General features: G+C 44.4%; 2 protein-coding genes across 3 annotated transcripts; both read left to right on the forward strand.

Moving 5' to 3' along the window:
* Positions 1-5,183: 5,183 nt before the first annotated feature.
* Positions 5,184-5,690, forward strand: LOC122036979 (leucine-rich repeat extensin-like protein 1). The gene has a single exon (XM_042596411.1). The coding sequence runs from the start codon at positions 5,184-5,186 to the stop codon at positions 5,688-5,690; it is 507 nt and encodes a 168-aa protein (XP_042452345.1).
* An 8,812-nt stretch (positions 5,691-14,502) lies between these two features.
* Positions 14,503-15,991, forward strand: LOC122036997 (GDP-mannose transporter GONST3-like). 2 transcript variants are annotated; one of them, XM_042596447.1, is made up of 2 exons: positions 14,503-14,678; positions 14,759-15,991. In XM_042596447.1, exon 2 carries the CDS (start codon positions 14,781-14,783, stop codon positions 15,918-15,920), a length of 1,140 nt encoding a protein of 379 aa, XP_042452381.1. In that variant the 5' UTR covers positions 14,503-14,678; positions 14,759-14,780; the 3' UTR covers positions 15,921-15,991. The 2 variants fall into 2 exon arrangements, with proteins under 2 accessions (XP_042452381.1, XP_042452380.1); XM_042596446.1 differs by having other exon boundaries at positions 14,781-15,991.
* Positions 15,992-17,531: the final 1,540 nt, after the last annotated feature.

Consider the following 17,531-nt stretch of genomic DNA (forward strand, 5'->3'; position numbering starts at 1 on the left):
ACGCGATTACTTACTCCACAGTCATCCTAATTTGCATATTTATCATTTTCAAGTTCCCTCGGAGCGGTGCGATGATTAAGACATGGGGTATTGTCACATGAGGTCTTAGAGTCGAAACTCGGCGTGACCGAGCATAACCTACCTAGGGACGGGTTGGCGGGGGCGCTGGGCGCGAGTGAATCACCTTTTGTCACATATTTATCATTTTCAAAATATCAAAAATTATTTTTTAAAATGTAATTTCTAATTGTAATTCAGATTTGAATTTAATTTTATATTATTTATAATTTCATCAAGTGTCGGTGCTTTGTTTTCATTGTTTGTTGAAGAGTGGCCATCGAAGATGGGGCCCACAAAGTTGGTCAATTATAAAATTTCTTTTAAGTTTATAAATTTTCACAACAACCAAGTGGGGCCCACTGATTTGGTGTGGGCCCAACTAGCAACAACCATCTTATTGATGGATACATCATACATCGCTTTGTGTTTGCAGAGGATGTTCCATTTTGGATATATTTAATTATGGGGCATTTAAAAAAAAGATAAAATAAGTCATGGAAATTATATTAATTGAAATCAATCAAATATATAAAATGTTATTAGAACATCTGTAACACGGCAGTTAATGTCGTGTTATAACATAACTGTGCATTAACACCGCGTTATAGAAGAAGACGTGGCATTAAAACTTTTGAACGCGTTCAATCTTTTGAACGCGTTCAAATGTTCATGGGGTGGGCCAGGGCGGGCCCACCCCATGTGTAAACATTTTTTTTATTTTTTTTATTTTTAAAGACAGGGATAACTTTTTTTATGTTTTTTATTTTTTTTAAAATGTAATAGTTTTTGAAAAGGTTAATTTTTACATAACAGCTCTTAATATTAATATTTATTTAATATAGTATAATGTTAAAATGAGTGAGTGGACGATGGGGCCCATGAATAATGAATATTAACGTTAAAAGGGATGTGGGTGAAAGAATGATGTTGTTATAATGAGTATGTGGTAGTAGACCCCATACTTTTTGGTGATGTGATGAGTGTTATAACACTAGAGCATTATGGATGCTCTTATAATAATTAAATAAAATATAAAATCAATTATACAGAGTAAAAAATCAAAAGACATGTCATTTTTTTTTTGAAATAATATAGAAGCGACCCACTTTTATTTTGTTTATCAAAAGATACTCATTTCTACCGTTCAATCATATGTATTTATCCTCTTACTCTCTAGTAATATTTCTATTATTATTTTCTATCTAAATTTTTTGTCTAAATTTGGAATTGATCGGATATATTGTAGCAATTATGAAACTATAACTGTTACAACTGGATTAAATTTACAAATTCAATTATAGTAGTTATGGTTTCATAGCTATTATAACTGAGTTGAATATGTAATTGTAGTAATTACGATTTCATAACTAGTACAATGTGAATATTTTTTAAGAGATTGAGTATGTGTTGTAACAGCTTAGTTGTTACAACACGTCTTATTGGTTCAAAATTTAAGTGAAAGATTTAGACGAGAGATAATAATGAGAACAGTACTAGAGCGCAGAAGAATAAATGTACATGGCTGAACAATGAGAATGAGCACCCTTTTGATAAATGAAAGTGGGATACCCCTTTGATAATTCAGAAAAAATGAGGCACCTCCTATATAGAGAAGGGTTATGCTAGGTGGGCAACCCGTTTGCACTCATGCAGGATGCCTAGCTAGCAGATCATTTGCCTATATATATACCACGTGAGCCCCTCCCCCTAAGGTGCGCACGTACGCCTGGCCTACAGTTGTACTCACTTTTAGGTGCCCCAATTCACTCAATCGAGCATGGTAGTCGCGGAGGATGAGTTGAGTAGCATATCAAAAATATATCATTTTGGGGCATTCGGATCTGTAAAATACCGAAAAAGGGAGAATAACCATAAGAAATTTTTTCAGAAATTTTAGAAATTTTTCGAGAATTTTTTGGAGCTCGTATGACGAGTTTACGGGGATAAATATTGAGTCCCGGGAAAGCCTATTTAGGCTACCGCATTTAAGCGAAGAAATGTTTGATTTTTCCTCTTTATTTTCTTTTTCTTATTTTTCTTCTCCCCCGTCGCGACGCCGAACCCGGGCCCTAACCTCCTCGCGCCGAGCGATTTCTTTCTCCCCTCGCGATTAAAGTCGTGGCCGAGGAGTTCGTATTTCTTTCTTCTTCTTTCCCCGACAATCGCTTCTCCTCAACGCATCCCCTCTCTCCCTCCTCGTCGATGCTTGAGCAAGAGTCGGCCAACTCCCTCTCATCCCGAAGCTCGCGACACGCCGACCCTTTTCCCCTTCTTCACGCCGCTGTGCTCTAAGTTCTCCATGTGCCGACGCCTCTCCACTGAACACCGAAGGCCACCACCGGTGCCTAGGTGTTGCCCTCTTCCTCTGCAGAGCACCGTCGTTGCACGGAACATCGCCGACCGCTAGCTCCTGTGCCGGACTTCACTTCCATCTCCTCTCCCGATTGTCGCGAGCCACTGTGCCGAACCACTTCTTGCAACAGATCTATTCTCGTTGATGTGCCAGATCTTGTTACATAAATCTGTGATGTTTTAAGTCGGAGGACAACAACCCTAGTTCGCTCCGGCCACTGGTTTCCGACGTTTTCTAACAGCAGGTACATCCGATAATGACTCAATAGTCAGGCATTCAAATTTGGGTGAGTATTTGGATTGAATCTTTGGGTTGAATGCCTTGATACGAATGCGATGATATTTTTCGATTTAGGGCTTTTGGGATCTGCTGTGGCAATCTTGCTTCGACTGAGGACATCAAGGAAGAGGTTGTGAGTTTAAGGTAAGATTATTAAATAGGTTTGGATTATTACTCTAATGGGTTGATTGGGGATTAGGTAACTAACCATAATTAACCGTTGGATTTAATTTAGGTAGAATGAGGTTTATGGTTTAGGGGTTTTTCCTAAATTGTTCTTAAGGATTTTATTTAGCTATTCCTTTGAGTTGTAGCTAAATAAAAATGTATATATATTGGTGACACAGGACTTTGACGCGAAACGAGCATCTCGACGTTAGATTTGGATTGGATTGGACCTTTCTATTGGAGGCGGGTACTTTGACTTATCTTTTTAGATATGTCATTTGATATGCATATTAGTTTTTAACAAATAGTAATAATTATGTTTCTTATCTGCATCGGTTTGTCATTACCGGATACATGTTACATGCTTGTTTTTGCTTACTTGTTTTGCATTCCATATTAGTACCCACCTAATTTTATATGCTTATAGAAGTAGTGACATAATCATGTCTTATTATGTTCAGGACCTAGGTTTTTATACCATACATGCCATGTGTACCTAGACCATTGTTTGGATCTATTTATCCTGGTACACATTATGTAGAGATGGACAGGATCAAGATATTTTCATACTTAGTGTCATGCACCATCTCGCATGATTGCATGTTGTGCGATTGTTGGCTCCATTATTGTTAAGCACATAGCCAGTTACATGGATCTGCACACACTACCACTCATGGGTTAGTGGTTTTTATTCAGGCAGAGTGTGTTGCAGCAGGTGCTCTATTAGTGCTCCGTTGGTCCACTCATGGGTAGCGTGATGCAGCGTGGTAGCACGTCAAGGATCCCTCCTCTGGACTGGCTAAGGAGATGAAAGCATTGAGCTCCCCCACTTATGATTTGGGGTAGGAGGATAGGTGTACTCTAACATCATCCAGTCCACTCGGTTACTCATCAGGAGCAGTGATGGCAGAGTGCACGGTTGTCACAGCCCTACCCACTAAGTCTCACCATCGTGTGTGAGATGGCTGACTGACAGTAGGGGTGACCAGGACATATCATTGGCATCATACGCATTGATGCATTTATTGCTTGTGTTTGCTGCACTTATTTGCTGCATATTTGGTAGATGCATATGCTTGACATGCATACAGGATTTCTATACCTCTTGGTCTATTATCCATACATCAGGTCCTGGTTAGTACAATTTTTCTCCTATATATTTCAATTTGCATTTATCATTCCTATATCTGGAGACTGTACACATAATTATTGTTATTTATTATATTTCTTACTATGCATGTCAGTAGTTACCCGCTGAGGAGTTGACTCACCCCGTTGATATACTATTTTCAGGTTGAGGCTGTCCGGAGGATTTCCAGTCGCTAGTCCCCCTCCAGATTTCGAGGATTTTCATATGGACCTTTTTATTGTTCTTTTCTTACTATATAGTTGTCTATGTATTGGACTTATGCTGGTTTTGCTTTATGGATATTGTATTATCTTTATTGTCGATAAGTTTTATTGGATATATTTTACAACATGCCTGCCTGGGCGGTAGAAGAGGTGAGTTGATTTTATTGCGTCGTGATTTGAGTTTTATAGGTGTAGTTGAGTAGGATATAAGTTTTGAGTTTTATGGGTGTAGTTGAGTAGGATTTTTGAGATGGATTTCCTTATCGTTGCATTAGTTTAGTTTTACTATTAAACTGCGTGGGTGTTTGCTTATTTTTATTGTTATTGTTCCGGCCGTGTTGACCGAGGTATCTGGATGGTTGTAGGAAGTTTTAGATTGTCACCCGTATAGGGGAGATACTGCCGAAATTTCTTCTAGCAGAGACTACCTGGGCGTGGCAATTTATTTGGTATCAGAGCCAAGTTTCTGATGCTTGGTTTTTTTTTGTGTTTTTAGTTATGGCGAGTCAAGTTTTTCTGTGTTGGATTTTCGAATTAATCTAATACCAATTTATTTGGTATCAGAGCGGGTTACGATACCTACTTTTCGTGTTCTGGATTTGAGAGTTAGCCCGAGTTTGCTAGTTAACTTGGGTATTTAAATATCTTTCGGATTTGTACGGATTTCCGTTGATTTTCTCGTACAGAATTTCGAGGTTATAAAATGGGGGATGGACAGCGACAAAACATCTCTAAACGGTAAATAGGTATAAAGGTAATTTTATAATTTTTATACTTGTAGTAATATCTGAGTTATAACTTAACAGAAATGAAAAGATTTACACGTACAACTACGTCGAGACGTGGTGCTGGACGGCCACGTAAGAGGACTTTGGAATCTCTAGACTTGCCAGAGATGCCTACTAGGGTTGAGCCTGTCGGTCAGGGACAGACTCAAGATACTGCGGGCGCGTCGAGCTCTCAGACCCTGATGGCTCCTATAGAGGTACCTATCTCGGCTGCACCCGCTGTACCCACCCCTACCATATTTACGGTACCACCAGGGGTACCACCGACATACCCGACACCTGCTCCGATAGAGCCTACTGTGTACCCGGTACCACCGCCACCTGGACCTACTGTGTACCCGACACCAGTGGCACATGCGCCCCCCAGTGCCTACAATGTACCCAACACCCGCACCAGCGGTACCGGTTGCTCCATTTACGGTACCACCACCTACCATACCTCCAGCCGCGGGCATTCATATCGACCCTGCAGTACCACCAGTGGTACATGCTCCAGCTTATGCAGCAGTACTGGGAGTACCTCCCCTGGTCTATCCAGTGGTATTACTTGTACCACCAGCTCCGGGGATTCCGCCAGTTCCCGCGACGATCCCTACCCACCTCACGGATATTGTCAAGACATGAGCCCGGATTCCAGCATTGGCAGAGTCGATAAAGAGTCGATTCACATTATTCCGCGGGGAGACTGATCCGAGTGTAGCCCAGTCCTGGATTGACACTATGGGCCGGACCTTCTTTTACATGGCCTGCTCCGAGTGGGAGAAAGCAAAGCTGGCTGCTTTCCATTTACGGGATGAGGCCGACACCTGGTGGCTAACGCAGCGTTCCATCACAGGCAAGCAGTACATCACCTGGGCCAGATTCAGAGAGACTTTTGAGAGCCGCTACTTCCCACGAGCATATCAGATGACTCGCCGGCAAGATTTCCTGAGTCTGCAGTAGAACAATCGCTTGGTGACAAAGTACAATGCAGAGTTTAATCGGTTGCCCAGATTTTGTCCAGAACTAGTTGTTGAGGACAGATCCCGCATGCTTCAGTTTATCCAGGGACTGGATGGACATCTACAAGTAAAGCTTGTCGATTTCGGGAGTTCATCATATTTAGAGACATTGGACAGAGCTCTCATGATTGAGTCAGTTCAGCAGAGAGCGTTTCCGGACATGAAAAGGAAGCAGACGGGTCAGACATCATGATAGATCCAGCAGGCACAGGCGACCGGACAGCAGCAGAGTGGTCGTAGTCGGCCAGGTCAGGGTACTTCTGGGGCTTTTAGTTAGCCTCAGAAGTTAGGGCGATCTTCATCAGGATGTTCCCGGTCTTCTCAGCAGAACCAGAAACAACCCGCCAACGACACTTACTGTACTAGATGTGGGTCCAGAGAACACCTCACCACAGCCTGTTCCCTGGGACAGCCGGTTTGCTATTATTGCAAACTGCTCGGGCACCTGAGCCGAGATTGTTCGCTGAAGGCTCAGCATATGACTTCCAGAGTGTCTGGTCATAGAGGACAGCTCAGTCAGACAGGGACTCAACGAGGAGGGCACAAAGCCCAATCTTCACATCGTCAGCAGAGGACAGCTCCCCCTACAGCTGCTGCTTATGGCATGTATGGACAGGAGCACCCCAGTGCCCTCTGTTAGGACCTTCGGATGGCTAGAGAGGGGGTGTGAATATCCGACCCCAAATTTTCGTTTCTTCCTACAATTTAGGTTAGCGCAGCAGAAATAAACGTAGAAACGAAAATGGAAAAGGGCAAACCTCAAACGCAACGATATAACGAGGTTCGGAGATGATACTCCTACTCCTCGGCGTGTCCGTAAGGTGGACGAATCCTATCAATCTGTCGGTGGATGAGACCTCGGAAAACCGGCTAATAAGAACTCCTTCTGGGTGGAGAAACCTCGCCACAATCTCTTTTGCAACAGCAATAAAGGAGTACAAGAAATAAAACAAGAAACAATGGATAATATGAATGTAAATACACTCTACCAAGTTTGCTTGCCTTCTTCTCGTCGACTGGAGTCCGTTGATGAAGCAGCAACTTCACGGATGATGCCAACAGCAGCTGATCAACCAGTCGAGGGAAGCTCACACGAAGCTTCAGCAAAGAGGAGCTCAGCAAAGCTCAAATCGCAGTAAGGAGGAAGAGCAAGAACTGTTCCTATAGAGGCCCTCGACCTCGATATATATCCTGCACCTGCTGCACCTGTGAAGAAGACAAAGAGCAACACAGAAATCTAGCCGTTGTGTCGCAACGGCTAAGCCTGGACCGATCAGACTCCACCCTGATCGGTCTGGGAGCCAACTGATCGGTCCCCAGACCGGTCAGCCATCTCTGTGAGGGTTGGCTTTAAAGTCTGATCGGTCTGTGGACCGATCAGGCAACGATCAGTAGCTTCCTGATCGTTTTCTGATCGGTCTGTGGACCGATCAGATAACCTACAGCGAACCACTGTTTGGTTACTGATCAGTCACCAGACCGATCAGATAAACCTGAGTATCACTGGATCGGTCACCAGACCGATCCAATGCCTTAGAGCTTCCCAGCTGATAATCATGATTTAGCTATATTACTTTGAATCATAATGCATGTTTCTATTGGTCTATTCATAGCTTAAACTCATATTTGCATTACATTTCATAATTGCATTTGATTTTGGACCTAATTGCAAATTAGCCTAATTTCATGGTATTTGATGCTAATATTTGTTTATTATTTTGTAGGCATCAAAAGGGTCATGGACCCGATCAAATCAGACCGCATTTGGGCTCAAATCAAGGGCTTAATGAGGCGATCAAACCTTGGAGTATTATGAGCCGTCCATTGAAGATTGGAGAGATCTGAGCCATCCGTCAAGCATCTGGTCCATCCGACCTAATGAGGAGCAGATCTCGTCCATTGATGAATATCTAGAAGTTTTGATACAGATCTGACCTCATCCAGCCGTTGATCAAGACCCGGATTGTTTTGGACCGTCCGATCAGTTTTGAGGAGGTTTAAAAGCTTCGTGAGAAGCTACAGTGCACCTGGGCTCGGGCGTTCGCGATTTCTTCACTGTAGCCTCGTCTTCTTCCTTAGCGGCGCCGAGTTCCCGTTCCTTAATTCCAGATCTGAGAGCTGGCTTCTTCACCGACGACGATATCCGAGCTTCCGGCGTCCAACTTCCGTTGATCAGAGAGCTTGAGGGAGGTTTCCCGAATGGCGATTTGGGTTCTGCTTCATCGTCGCATACCCGGTTGAGGAGGTCTCCCTACCGGCGTTATTCGCATCCACCAGAGCTGAAGGGAGGTTTCTCAGATGCTTCTGGATGTTTTCCGATCTACATTCCGCAGCAAACTTGTGTCGATTTGGCCAATCGATCCAGTTGCAAACTCAACAGAACCTGAGCTCTGTTTTTCTTTGGTTGATGGGATTACCAGCTGAATGTGAGCTCGAATGGAGGTTTCCAAGAGCTATGAGCATCCCCTGGTAATAGAAGGTAGTTTGTTTGATTGTTGTTGAATGTTTAAGGGGTTCCGAGAGCATTTCTGTTGGTTTTACAGCAGATTGTTGGAGTTTGAGCTTGGATCCGGATTAAGGAATGTGTTAGGGTTTAATTTTCTTTATCTGCTCTTTTGATTAGTTCTTGAACCTGCTCAGATCTAATGATCTGATTATTTTCTTTGCAATTTAGTTTTGTTTGAATTATCTTTCCTGCAATTTTTATTCTGATCTTTTGTTGAAATTCTGATTTTGTTTAATTCCTGCAATCAAAACCCATATTCAACTACTAACTTAGCTCTGCAATCTATTTCTTATTTTGAATTTCTTATTTCAGTTTAACCCAGCTAATGTTTAGTTACTAACAAGTGTTTAGCTAATGTTTTGCCTTGATTGTTTAGATACTAGTTTGGTTTTACTTTATCAGTGGTAATTTGATTCTTGATCTTAATACCTGTGAATTAATTTAGATGTCGAATGTATCATTTGATGTTCTTCATTATTTACCTATCTATCACTTTGTTGATTGAAGGAAAGAATTGGAGATTTGGTGATTGAATTAATTGTGAAGTTGATTGTGTCTGTGACTTAGATGCTATTTCGGTATCTAGAAGTGTAGTGAGATCTTGAGTTTAATGTTACTGTGATTTTGAATTGAAAAGATAATAATTGATCTATTGATTCAATGAGGCATTTAAATCCGAATTTAATTGATGTTTATTTGATGAGGAGGGAATGGATCATGTTTAGATGAGAATGGATTCTCTTTGATGCTATTCTTGACCTAGTTGGAATTAGATGTTGATTGGAACCAATTCTAGAATTCATACACACTTACTAGTGCTCTTTGGAAAAATACGACTTGGGACTCCTTAATACGACACTTGTTTTAATTTTAATTGAGTTCCAATCTTTATCAATTTGGGATGCCTCGTGACATGCAAAAAGGCCGACACCACCAGCCCTAAATCCTAAAGCCTTCCCGGTCTAGAGAACGAGCTACCGAGCCCTCTCTGACCTAGTCTGGAGAAACGAGCTACCGAGCCCTCTCCGACTTCCATGTCCGGTCCAGAGAATGAGCTACCGAGCCCTCTCTGACCTAGTCCGGAGAACGAGCTACCGAGCCCTCTCCGACTTCCACGTCCGGTCCAGAGAACGAGCCCTCTCTGACCTAGTCTGGAGAACGAGCTACCGAGCCCTCTCCGACTTCATCTGCTCCAGAGAACGACCTACCGAGCCCTCTCTAACCTAATCCGGAGAACGAGCTACCGAGCCCTCTCCGACTTCATCCGGTCCAGAGAACGAGCTACCGAGCCCTCTCTGACCTAGTCCGGAGAACGAGCTACCGAGCCCTCTCTGACCTAGTCCGGAGAACGAGCTGTCGAGCCCTCTCCGACTTCCCATGCCAAGCTTCCATACTTGGACTTCTCCCGTGCCAAGCTCCCTGCTTGGACTTTTCCGTGCCAAGTCTCCATACTTGGACGTTTCCCGTGCCAAGCTCCCTGCTTGGACTTTTCCGTGCCAAGTCTCCATACTTGGACTTTTCCCCGTGCCAAGCTCCCTGCTTGGACTTTTCCGTTCCAAGTCTCCATACTTGGACTTTTCCCGTGCCAAGTCTCCATACTTGGACTTTACCGAATCAAGTCAACTCAAGTCGGATCAACCAGGTCAACCTTGACCGAAGGTTGCACCCACAATCTCCCAAGTTTGTATTCTTGTCAAACATCAAGATACAACTTTTCTATTTTCGTCAAACATCAAAATACAACTCGAGTCAGGTCAACTCGAGTCGGGTCAACCAGGTCAACCTTGACCTAAGGTTGCACTAACACCCTCATGGTACCACAGACTTCTGTCGTGGGACCCCAGCATCAGCTGCAGCCTCAACCCCTAGTCCAGTATCTGCAGCCACAACCACTGGTTCAGTACCAGACGCAGTCCCAGCTACCAGTACAGTATCAGTCGCAGTCCTCTCTTCCACCTCTGGCCCCGTATCCAGCACCGCCTCAGTGGTCGGCTCCTGCCCAGATGCAGCAGCCGCTGGCAACGCTACCACCTTCACCTCCACCAGAGACTAGACATATACACATGATTACCAGAGAGGATAAGCAGCGGGCCGACGGATCCGTTTTCCGCGGTACGATTTTCATTTATGCCTTATCTGCTGATATGCTGATAGATACTGGTAGCTCACATTCTTTTATATCTCGTACCTTTATGTGAGAGATTGGTAGATTACCCACCTTCAGACCGCAACGACCAACCGTCTCTCTATCATCCGGTGATGCTTTGGACGTCACCCAAGAGGTCAAAGGTTGCCCGTTAGACTTTGGCAACAAGATACTTACGATAGATCTATTAGTACTAGAAATGATCGACTTTGATATTATTCTTGGCATGGGTTGTTTGTCAGTATATCATGCCATTGTTGATTGCCAGATGAGGGTGGTCACATTCCGGCCTCCGAACCAACCCTCGTGGGATTTCACTGCATGAGAGACGACGACATATCGACTATTTCGGTGATTCAGGCTCAGAAGTTGTTGTCACAAGGTTGTAAGGGTTTTCTATTGTCTTTGATTAATATTGAAGACGACAGTAGTTCTCAACTCTCCGACGTTCCAATAGTCCGAGAGTATCCGGACGTATTTCCAGAGGAGCTACCAGGTTTGCCTCCTAGAAGGCAAGTGGAGTTTACTATTGAGTTGATTCCGAGAACCACGCCGACATCGAAAGCTCCTTATCGTATGACACCAAAAGAGTTGAACGAACTGAAGGTTCAACTCTAGGAGCTTTTAGACAGGGGATTTATACACCCTAGTGCTTCTCCATGGAGTTTTTCGGTATTATTTGTCAAGAAAAAGGATGGTACTCTGAGGTTGTGCATAAATTATAGACAGCTGAATGCAGTGACCGTCATAAATAAGTACCTCTTACCAAGGATCGATGATTTGTTTGATCAGCTCAGAGGTACCTCAGTATATTCTAAGATTGATCTGCAGTCCGGATATCATCAGCTAAGAGTTAAAGAATCTGATATTCAGAAGACAACATTCCGTACCAGATACGGTCATTATGAGTTTTGGGTAATATCATTTGGGCTTACCAATGCTCCAGCGGTATTTATGGATTTTATGAACCATGTCTTCCTGGAGTATCTTGATCAGTTTGTTATCGTTTTCATCGATGACATATTGGTCTATTCGCGTTCCGAGAAGGAACATGCGCAGCATTTTCGCACAGTCTTGGAGACTCTTCGACGACATCAGCTATATGCGAAGTTTAGCATGTGTGCCTTCTGGCTATCTTTTGTTGGTTTTCTGGGTCATGTGGTTTCTAGCTGAGGTATTTCAGTAGACCCTCAGAAGATCGAGGCTGTCACCAGTTGGGAGCAGCCAAAATCAGTACAAGAGATCCGTAGTTTTCTGGGACTAGCTGGATATTACAGACGGTTCGTCAAAGGTTTCTCCCAGATTTCTATGCCGTTGACTTGGACAGAAACTTGTGAGACCAACTTTCAGAAGCTGAAGTGGAGATTAGTGTCGACACCAGTTTTGGTTTTGCCTTCTAAAGAGGACGGATTCGTACTCTACACCGACGCATCTTTTCAGGGTTTGGGTGTTGTTCTGATGCAGCACGGCAAGATAGTCTCCTATGCTTCTCGACTGTTGAAGGAGCATAAGAAGAACTACCCAACTCATGATCTGGAGTTGGCTGCTATTATATTTGCTTTGAAGATTTAGCGGCATCATCTGTACGACATTACTTTTGAGATTCTCACGGATCATAAGAGTTTCAAATATCTGTTCACTCAGAAGAATCTTAATCTCCGACAAAGGAGATTGATGGAATTCCTGAAGGATTACGATTGTACCATTAGCTACCACCCGAGGAGAGCTAATGTGGTTGCCGATGCACTCAGCAGGAAGTCCAGAGGGACTTTGGCTTGCCACCGAGCTTCAGTAACGGACTTGATTTAGGGTTTTTCCGAGTTGGGCCTTCAGGAGCAGGGATGGATAGAGCAGGGTATGTTGGTTATTATGGTTGCTCAGTCGTCGATCAGGACTAGGATTCGAGAGGTCCAGGCCGATGATCAGCATTTTCAGTTCATTGGCAGTCAGGTAGCTTCCGGGCAGAAGACAGAGTTCACCCGAGATGATGCGGATATTATATATTTCCGAGGTCGATTATGCGTGCCTCCATCTCACCCGGTCAGGGAGGAGTTACTTCAGGAGGCTCATCGCCCCCGATTTGCTATCCACCCAGGCAGGACCTCCATGTATCGAGATTTGAGGCGTTTCTACTGGTAGAACGGTATGAAGAAAGACATCGCGGAATTCGTAGCTAGATGTCTTGTCTGTTAGCAGGTGAAGGCTGAGCACCAGAGACCTGTCGGATTACTTCAGGGGATTCCTATTCCTGAGTGGAAATGGGAACACGTTACCATGGATTTTGTGGTGGGTTTGCCTAGGACACGACGAGGCCATGACGCGATTTGGGTAATCGTTGATCGATTAACCAAATCGGCACACTTTTTAGCAATCTGGAAAATTGATTCCCTAGATCGATTGACAGATATGTATTGTCGGTAGATCATCATATTACATTGTGTTCCTTTGAGTATTATTTCGGAAAGAGATCCTCGATTCACGTCCTGATTCTGACAGAGTCTGCAACAGGCTTTGGGCACTCAGCTCCGTCTCAGTACAGCTTTCCTTCCGCGGACAGATGGACAGTCAGAGCGGATCATTCAGACTCTAGAGGACTTGCTGAGGTCTTGTGTATTGGATTTCGGAGGTAGTTGGGAGGACCATTTGTCATTGGTAGAGTTCACCTACAACAACAGTTTTCATTTGGCTATATAGATGACACCGTTTGAAGCGTTGTATGGTAGGCCTTGTCGGACACCCACCCTCTGGGATGAGGTTGGGGAGGCCCAGTTGCTAGGGCCTCATAGAGCTCAGCATGAGATAGAGTTGGTCCGTACTATCAGACGGAGGATGTCAGAGGCGCAGGACTGCCAGAAGAGTTATGCTGATCGGAGACGGAGACCCCTGGAGTTCTCTACAGGCGACCATGTATTTCTGCGAGTCTCACCCACGAAAGGGGTGAAGAGATTTGGCCTCAGAGGTAAGCTAGCCCCGCGCTACATTGGACCTTTCCAGATCTTGGAGAGGATTGGAGTAGTAGCTTATCGTCTGACACTACCACCGTCCCTAGCAAGCGTCCACGACGTATTTCATGTGTCTATGCTCAGGAGATACATACCCGACCCAGCACATGTGCTATCTGATATACCAGTTCCCATTCAGCCTGACGCTACCTACGAGGAGGTTCCGGTACGGATTCTGGATCATAAAGAGCGTCGGCTGTGGAACAAAACTATCCAACTAGTTAAAGTCGGATGACAACATCATTCAAACGAGCCTACCTGGGAGCTCGAGGATACGATCCGAGCTCGATACCCCCACCTTTTTATTTGAGGTATGTGAGTTAATTTCCGTTCAACATTTATACTATCTATTTGTTGTTAATACTGGCTGATGGTAGATAATGAAAATTTGGAGACCAAATTTTTATTAATGGAGGAGAATGTAAAATACCAAAAAAGAGCAAATAATCATAAGGGAATTTTTCAGAATTTTTCGAGAATTTTTCGAAATTCATATGACAAATTTACGAGGATAAATATTAGATTCCAAAAAAATCTGTTTAGATTATCCCATTTAAACAATTAAATGTTTGATTCTTTCTTTTTATTTTTCTTTTCTTTTATTTTTATATTTTTCTTCTCCCCTGTCGTGACGCTGAACCCGTGCCCTAACCTCTCACGCCAAGCGATTTACAGACAATCAACCAAAATACCACATCCTACCTTTCTCTCATCAACTTTTAAACAGATCAATAAATATTTTTACTTTTAATACTAAGATATTATTTTTAGTTTATTTATATATTTAATATATTTGTTTTTTTTTTTTACATATTGTCCGTCGAACACAACTACGACTCTGAACATTTGTTTGTTTGTTTTTTAAATTTAGAAGCAAAGCTTCGCACGATCAGAGTTGGAAAAAGGAGGCAAATTTGGCCAACTTGCCTTGCCGTCCAAATTCCAATCTGTCAATGGTTGACTGTTTGTAGTCTGCCCCCATCCCTGGAAGAAGAGCCATCTCCCCTGTGCCTCCGCCTTCGGTAAAGAAAACTCTCCCCTGTTTGTTTTCCCCCCTTTTTTCATGATTAAATTCATTCAAAGAATCAAATTCTTGATGTAGAATTCTCTGTGTTCTTCCGCAGATGTCGACACCCAAGGCTGCCGCTGCCGCCGCCGCCGCCATGCAGATCGGCGCCGACCTGCCGCCGCCTCCGAAACCGGGATTCCTTCAGCTACTAGCCCAGCAAGCCTCCGTCTACGGCGTCGCTGCCGGCTACTGCATCTCCGCCTCCCTGCTCTCCATCATCAACAAGTGGGCCGTGATGAAATTCCCCTACCCCGGCGCACTCACCGCCCTCCAGTACCTCACCAGCGTCGTCGGCGTGGCCCTCTGCGGCCGCCTCGGCCTCCTCGACCACGACCCCCTCAACCTCCGCACGATGTGGCGCTTCCTTCCCGCCGCCTTCATGTTCTACGTCTCCATCTTCACCAACAGCGAGCTCCTCCTCCGCGCCAACGTCGACACCTTCATCGTCTTCCGCTCCGCCGTGCCCCTCTTCGTCGCCGTCGGCGAGACCCTCTTCCTCCACCAGCCCTGGCCCTCGCTCCGGACCTGGGCTTCCCTCGCCGTCATCTTCGGCGGCGGCGTCGTCTACGTCGCCACGGACTACCAGTTCACGGTGACGGCCTACGCCTGGGCCGCCGCCTACCTCGTCAGCATGTCCGTCGACTTCGTCTACATCAAGCACGTCGTGATGACCATCGGCCTCAACACGTGGGGCCTCGTCCTCTACAACAACCTCGAGGCGCTGCTGCTGTTTCCCCTGGAGCTGCTGCTGATGGGGGAGCTGGGCCAGATCGAGGAGGCCGTCGCCGGAGCTCGAACGGAGTGGTTCTCCCCGGGCGTCGTGCTGCCGGTGGCGCTCTCGTGCTTGTTCGGCCTCTCCATCTCCTTCTTCGGCTTCTCGTGCCGACGGGCGATCTCGGCGACGGGCTTCACGGTGCTGGGGATCGTCAACAAGCTCCTCACCGTGGTCATCAATTTGGTGGTCTGGGACAACCACTCCACCTTCGCCGGCACGCTCGGCCTGCTCGTCTGCATGTTCGGCGGCGTGCTGTACCAGCAGTCCACAACCAAAGCTAAGAAACCGGAGGCCGCGCCGCCGCCGCTGCCGCCGCCCGGCGATGATGAGGAGCAGAGGCGCCTGCTGGAGGGGAACGGCACGAGCAGTTCATCGTCGGAGCTGGTGGTTGTTTCCGGAAAATTAAATGACGATGTTTGATCTGCCTAAGTTTTGAAATTTGTTGTTCGATTAATGAGCAAAAAACATCGAGATCTCAATTTGTTTGTTGATGATTCTTCCCTGGCTGTAGAACATTTCCATAATTAAAAATTATCTTGACTCACTCACTGTAGAACAGAACCAGACCACATGTCATGCAGACAAGATCGCTTAAACACTTGAGACCGCCATGTCATAGCTGGGCCCGTATTCACCGTGATTTACTCCCTCTCATACTTGTGGGGCCGGGTTGAGGGGGCCGCTAGGTTGGCGGTTCCAACCTTTGTAGCAAGATCGCTTAAAATAGAAGTCCTTGGGGCGGTGTGATAAGTTAAGAGATGAGGTATTATCATACATGATCTTAGGATCTAAATTTAGCATGTCCGAACATGTTTCCCTCTTATACCTTACCATCTCCTAAATTTAGCATGTCCGAGCATGTTTCCCTCTTATATCTTATCATCTGCACTAACGATTAGTAGTCATCTGTGATTTATTTCCTCTATGTTGGTCTAAAGACGAGTTGGCGGGAGTACTGGAAGAAATTCGGACAGATTTGATGTTAAACTTAATAATAATTTGTTTATATTATTTCAATATATATAATTAATTAAATAAATAAATAAATTTAAATATCTCGTTTAATTAAATGAATAAATTTGAATATATCTATGTATTCAGTTTGTTAACGTTCATAAATAATATTGGCCGTGTATATATTCATGAACTTCATTCGTGAACTATGTTCATTGATCCTGTCCGGAAGCAATGAGGATGAACCGCCAGTGATATAGCGTGTAGATTGACGGGCTCCAAGAAATTCTGAGAAGAGAAGCAAATCGTCAGTAAATAGGTCAAGGGGACCTTGGTACAACTACTCCAATGATCACAAGTAGAAGAAGATGTGTAGATGCGCGTGCGCATACCTATGCCAACGGAGGACCCACTTTTATAATTTGTAGGTCCCGTGCGGCCGATAAGAAGATGGTAAATTGCCCTGAAAAAATAACAGTATGCCTTTCTCGAAACTTATCGCTTTAATTAAGATAAGCACTTTACTAAAATAAGCTAAAATGCATAAATTAAAAGAGGTTATCGATTTTTACTTGTTACAATCGGAGAGGTTATTAATCCAAGACATTGAAAGCACTAATCAAATTCTCCTTTCGTCGTAAGGGGAGAAGCCTCTTATAATTACAGAACTTGAAAATAGAAATATAATTCGAAGTACAGAAAGTATTGTACTAAATGAAGAAGACCAAGACTTTATTTATAGTCCACTGGTCGAAACTGACCGTTTGTTGATGTGGCACGATCTAGGCACCCAGACCCTCTTCGGGCGCACCCAACGATCTAGGCAAACTCTATCTCCAAGCAACGACTATGCAATGACCAAGTGATAAGGTTTAATTTTATCCATCTTCGGGTGCCCAAACCGATGCTAACGTAGACCAAGAAATTAATCCACAGTGTCTAGGTGCCTATTCAGGCACCCTAGTGGTCCAGGGTGTTGCAGCAATTTAGGTGCCATAGGTTTTTATGTTTGGGCAAAAGTTTAAGTTAAACATATTGTTGTATTTGATATGCATTGTGAGTGTGCAGGATACAGGT

This window comes from Zingiber officinale, unplaced genomic scaffold (assembly GCF_018446385.1).
Source record: "Zingiber officinale cultivar Zhangliang unplaced genomic scaffold, Zo_v1.1 ctg229, whole genome shotgun sequence".
Taxonomy (NCBI): Eukaryota; Viridiplantae; Streptophyta; class Magnoliopsida; order Zingiberales; family Zingiberaceae; genus Zingiber; species Zingiber officinale.

Coding starts and splice junctions, on each gene's coding strand:
- LOC122036979 (XM_042596411.1), top strand. CDS start 5,184: ATGGCTCCTATAGAGGTACCTATCTCGGCTGCACCCGCTGTACCCACC.
- LOC122036997 (XM_042596447.1), top strand. CDS start 14,781: ATGTCGACACCCAAGGCTGCCGCTGCCGCCGCCGCCGCCATGCAGATC.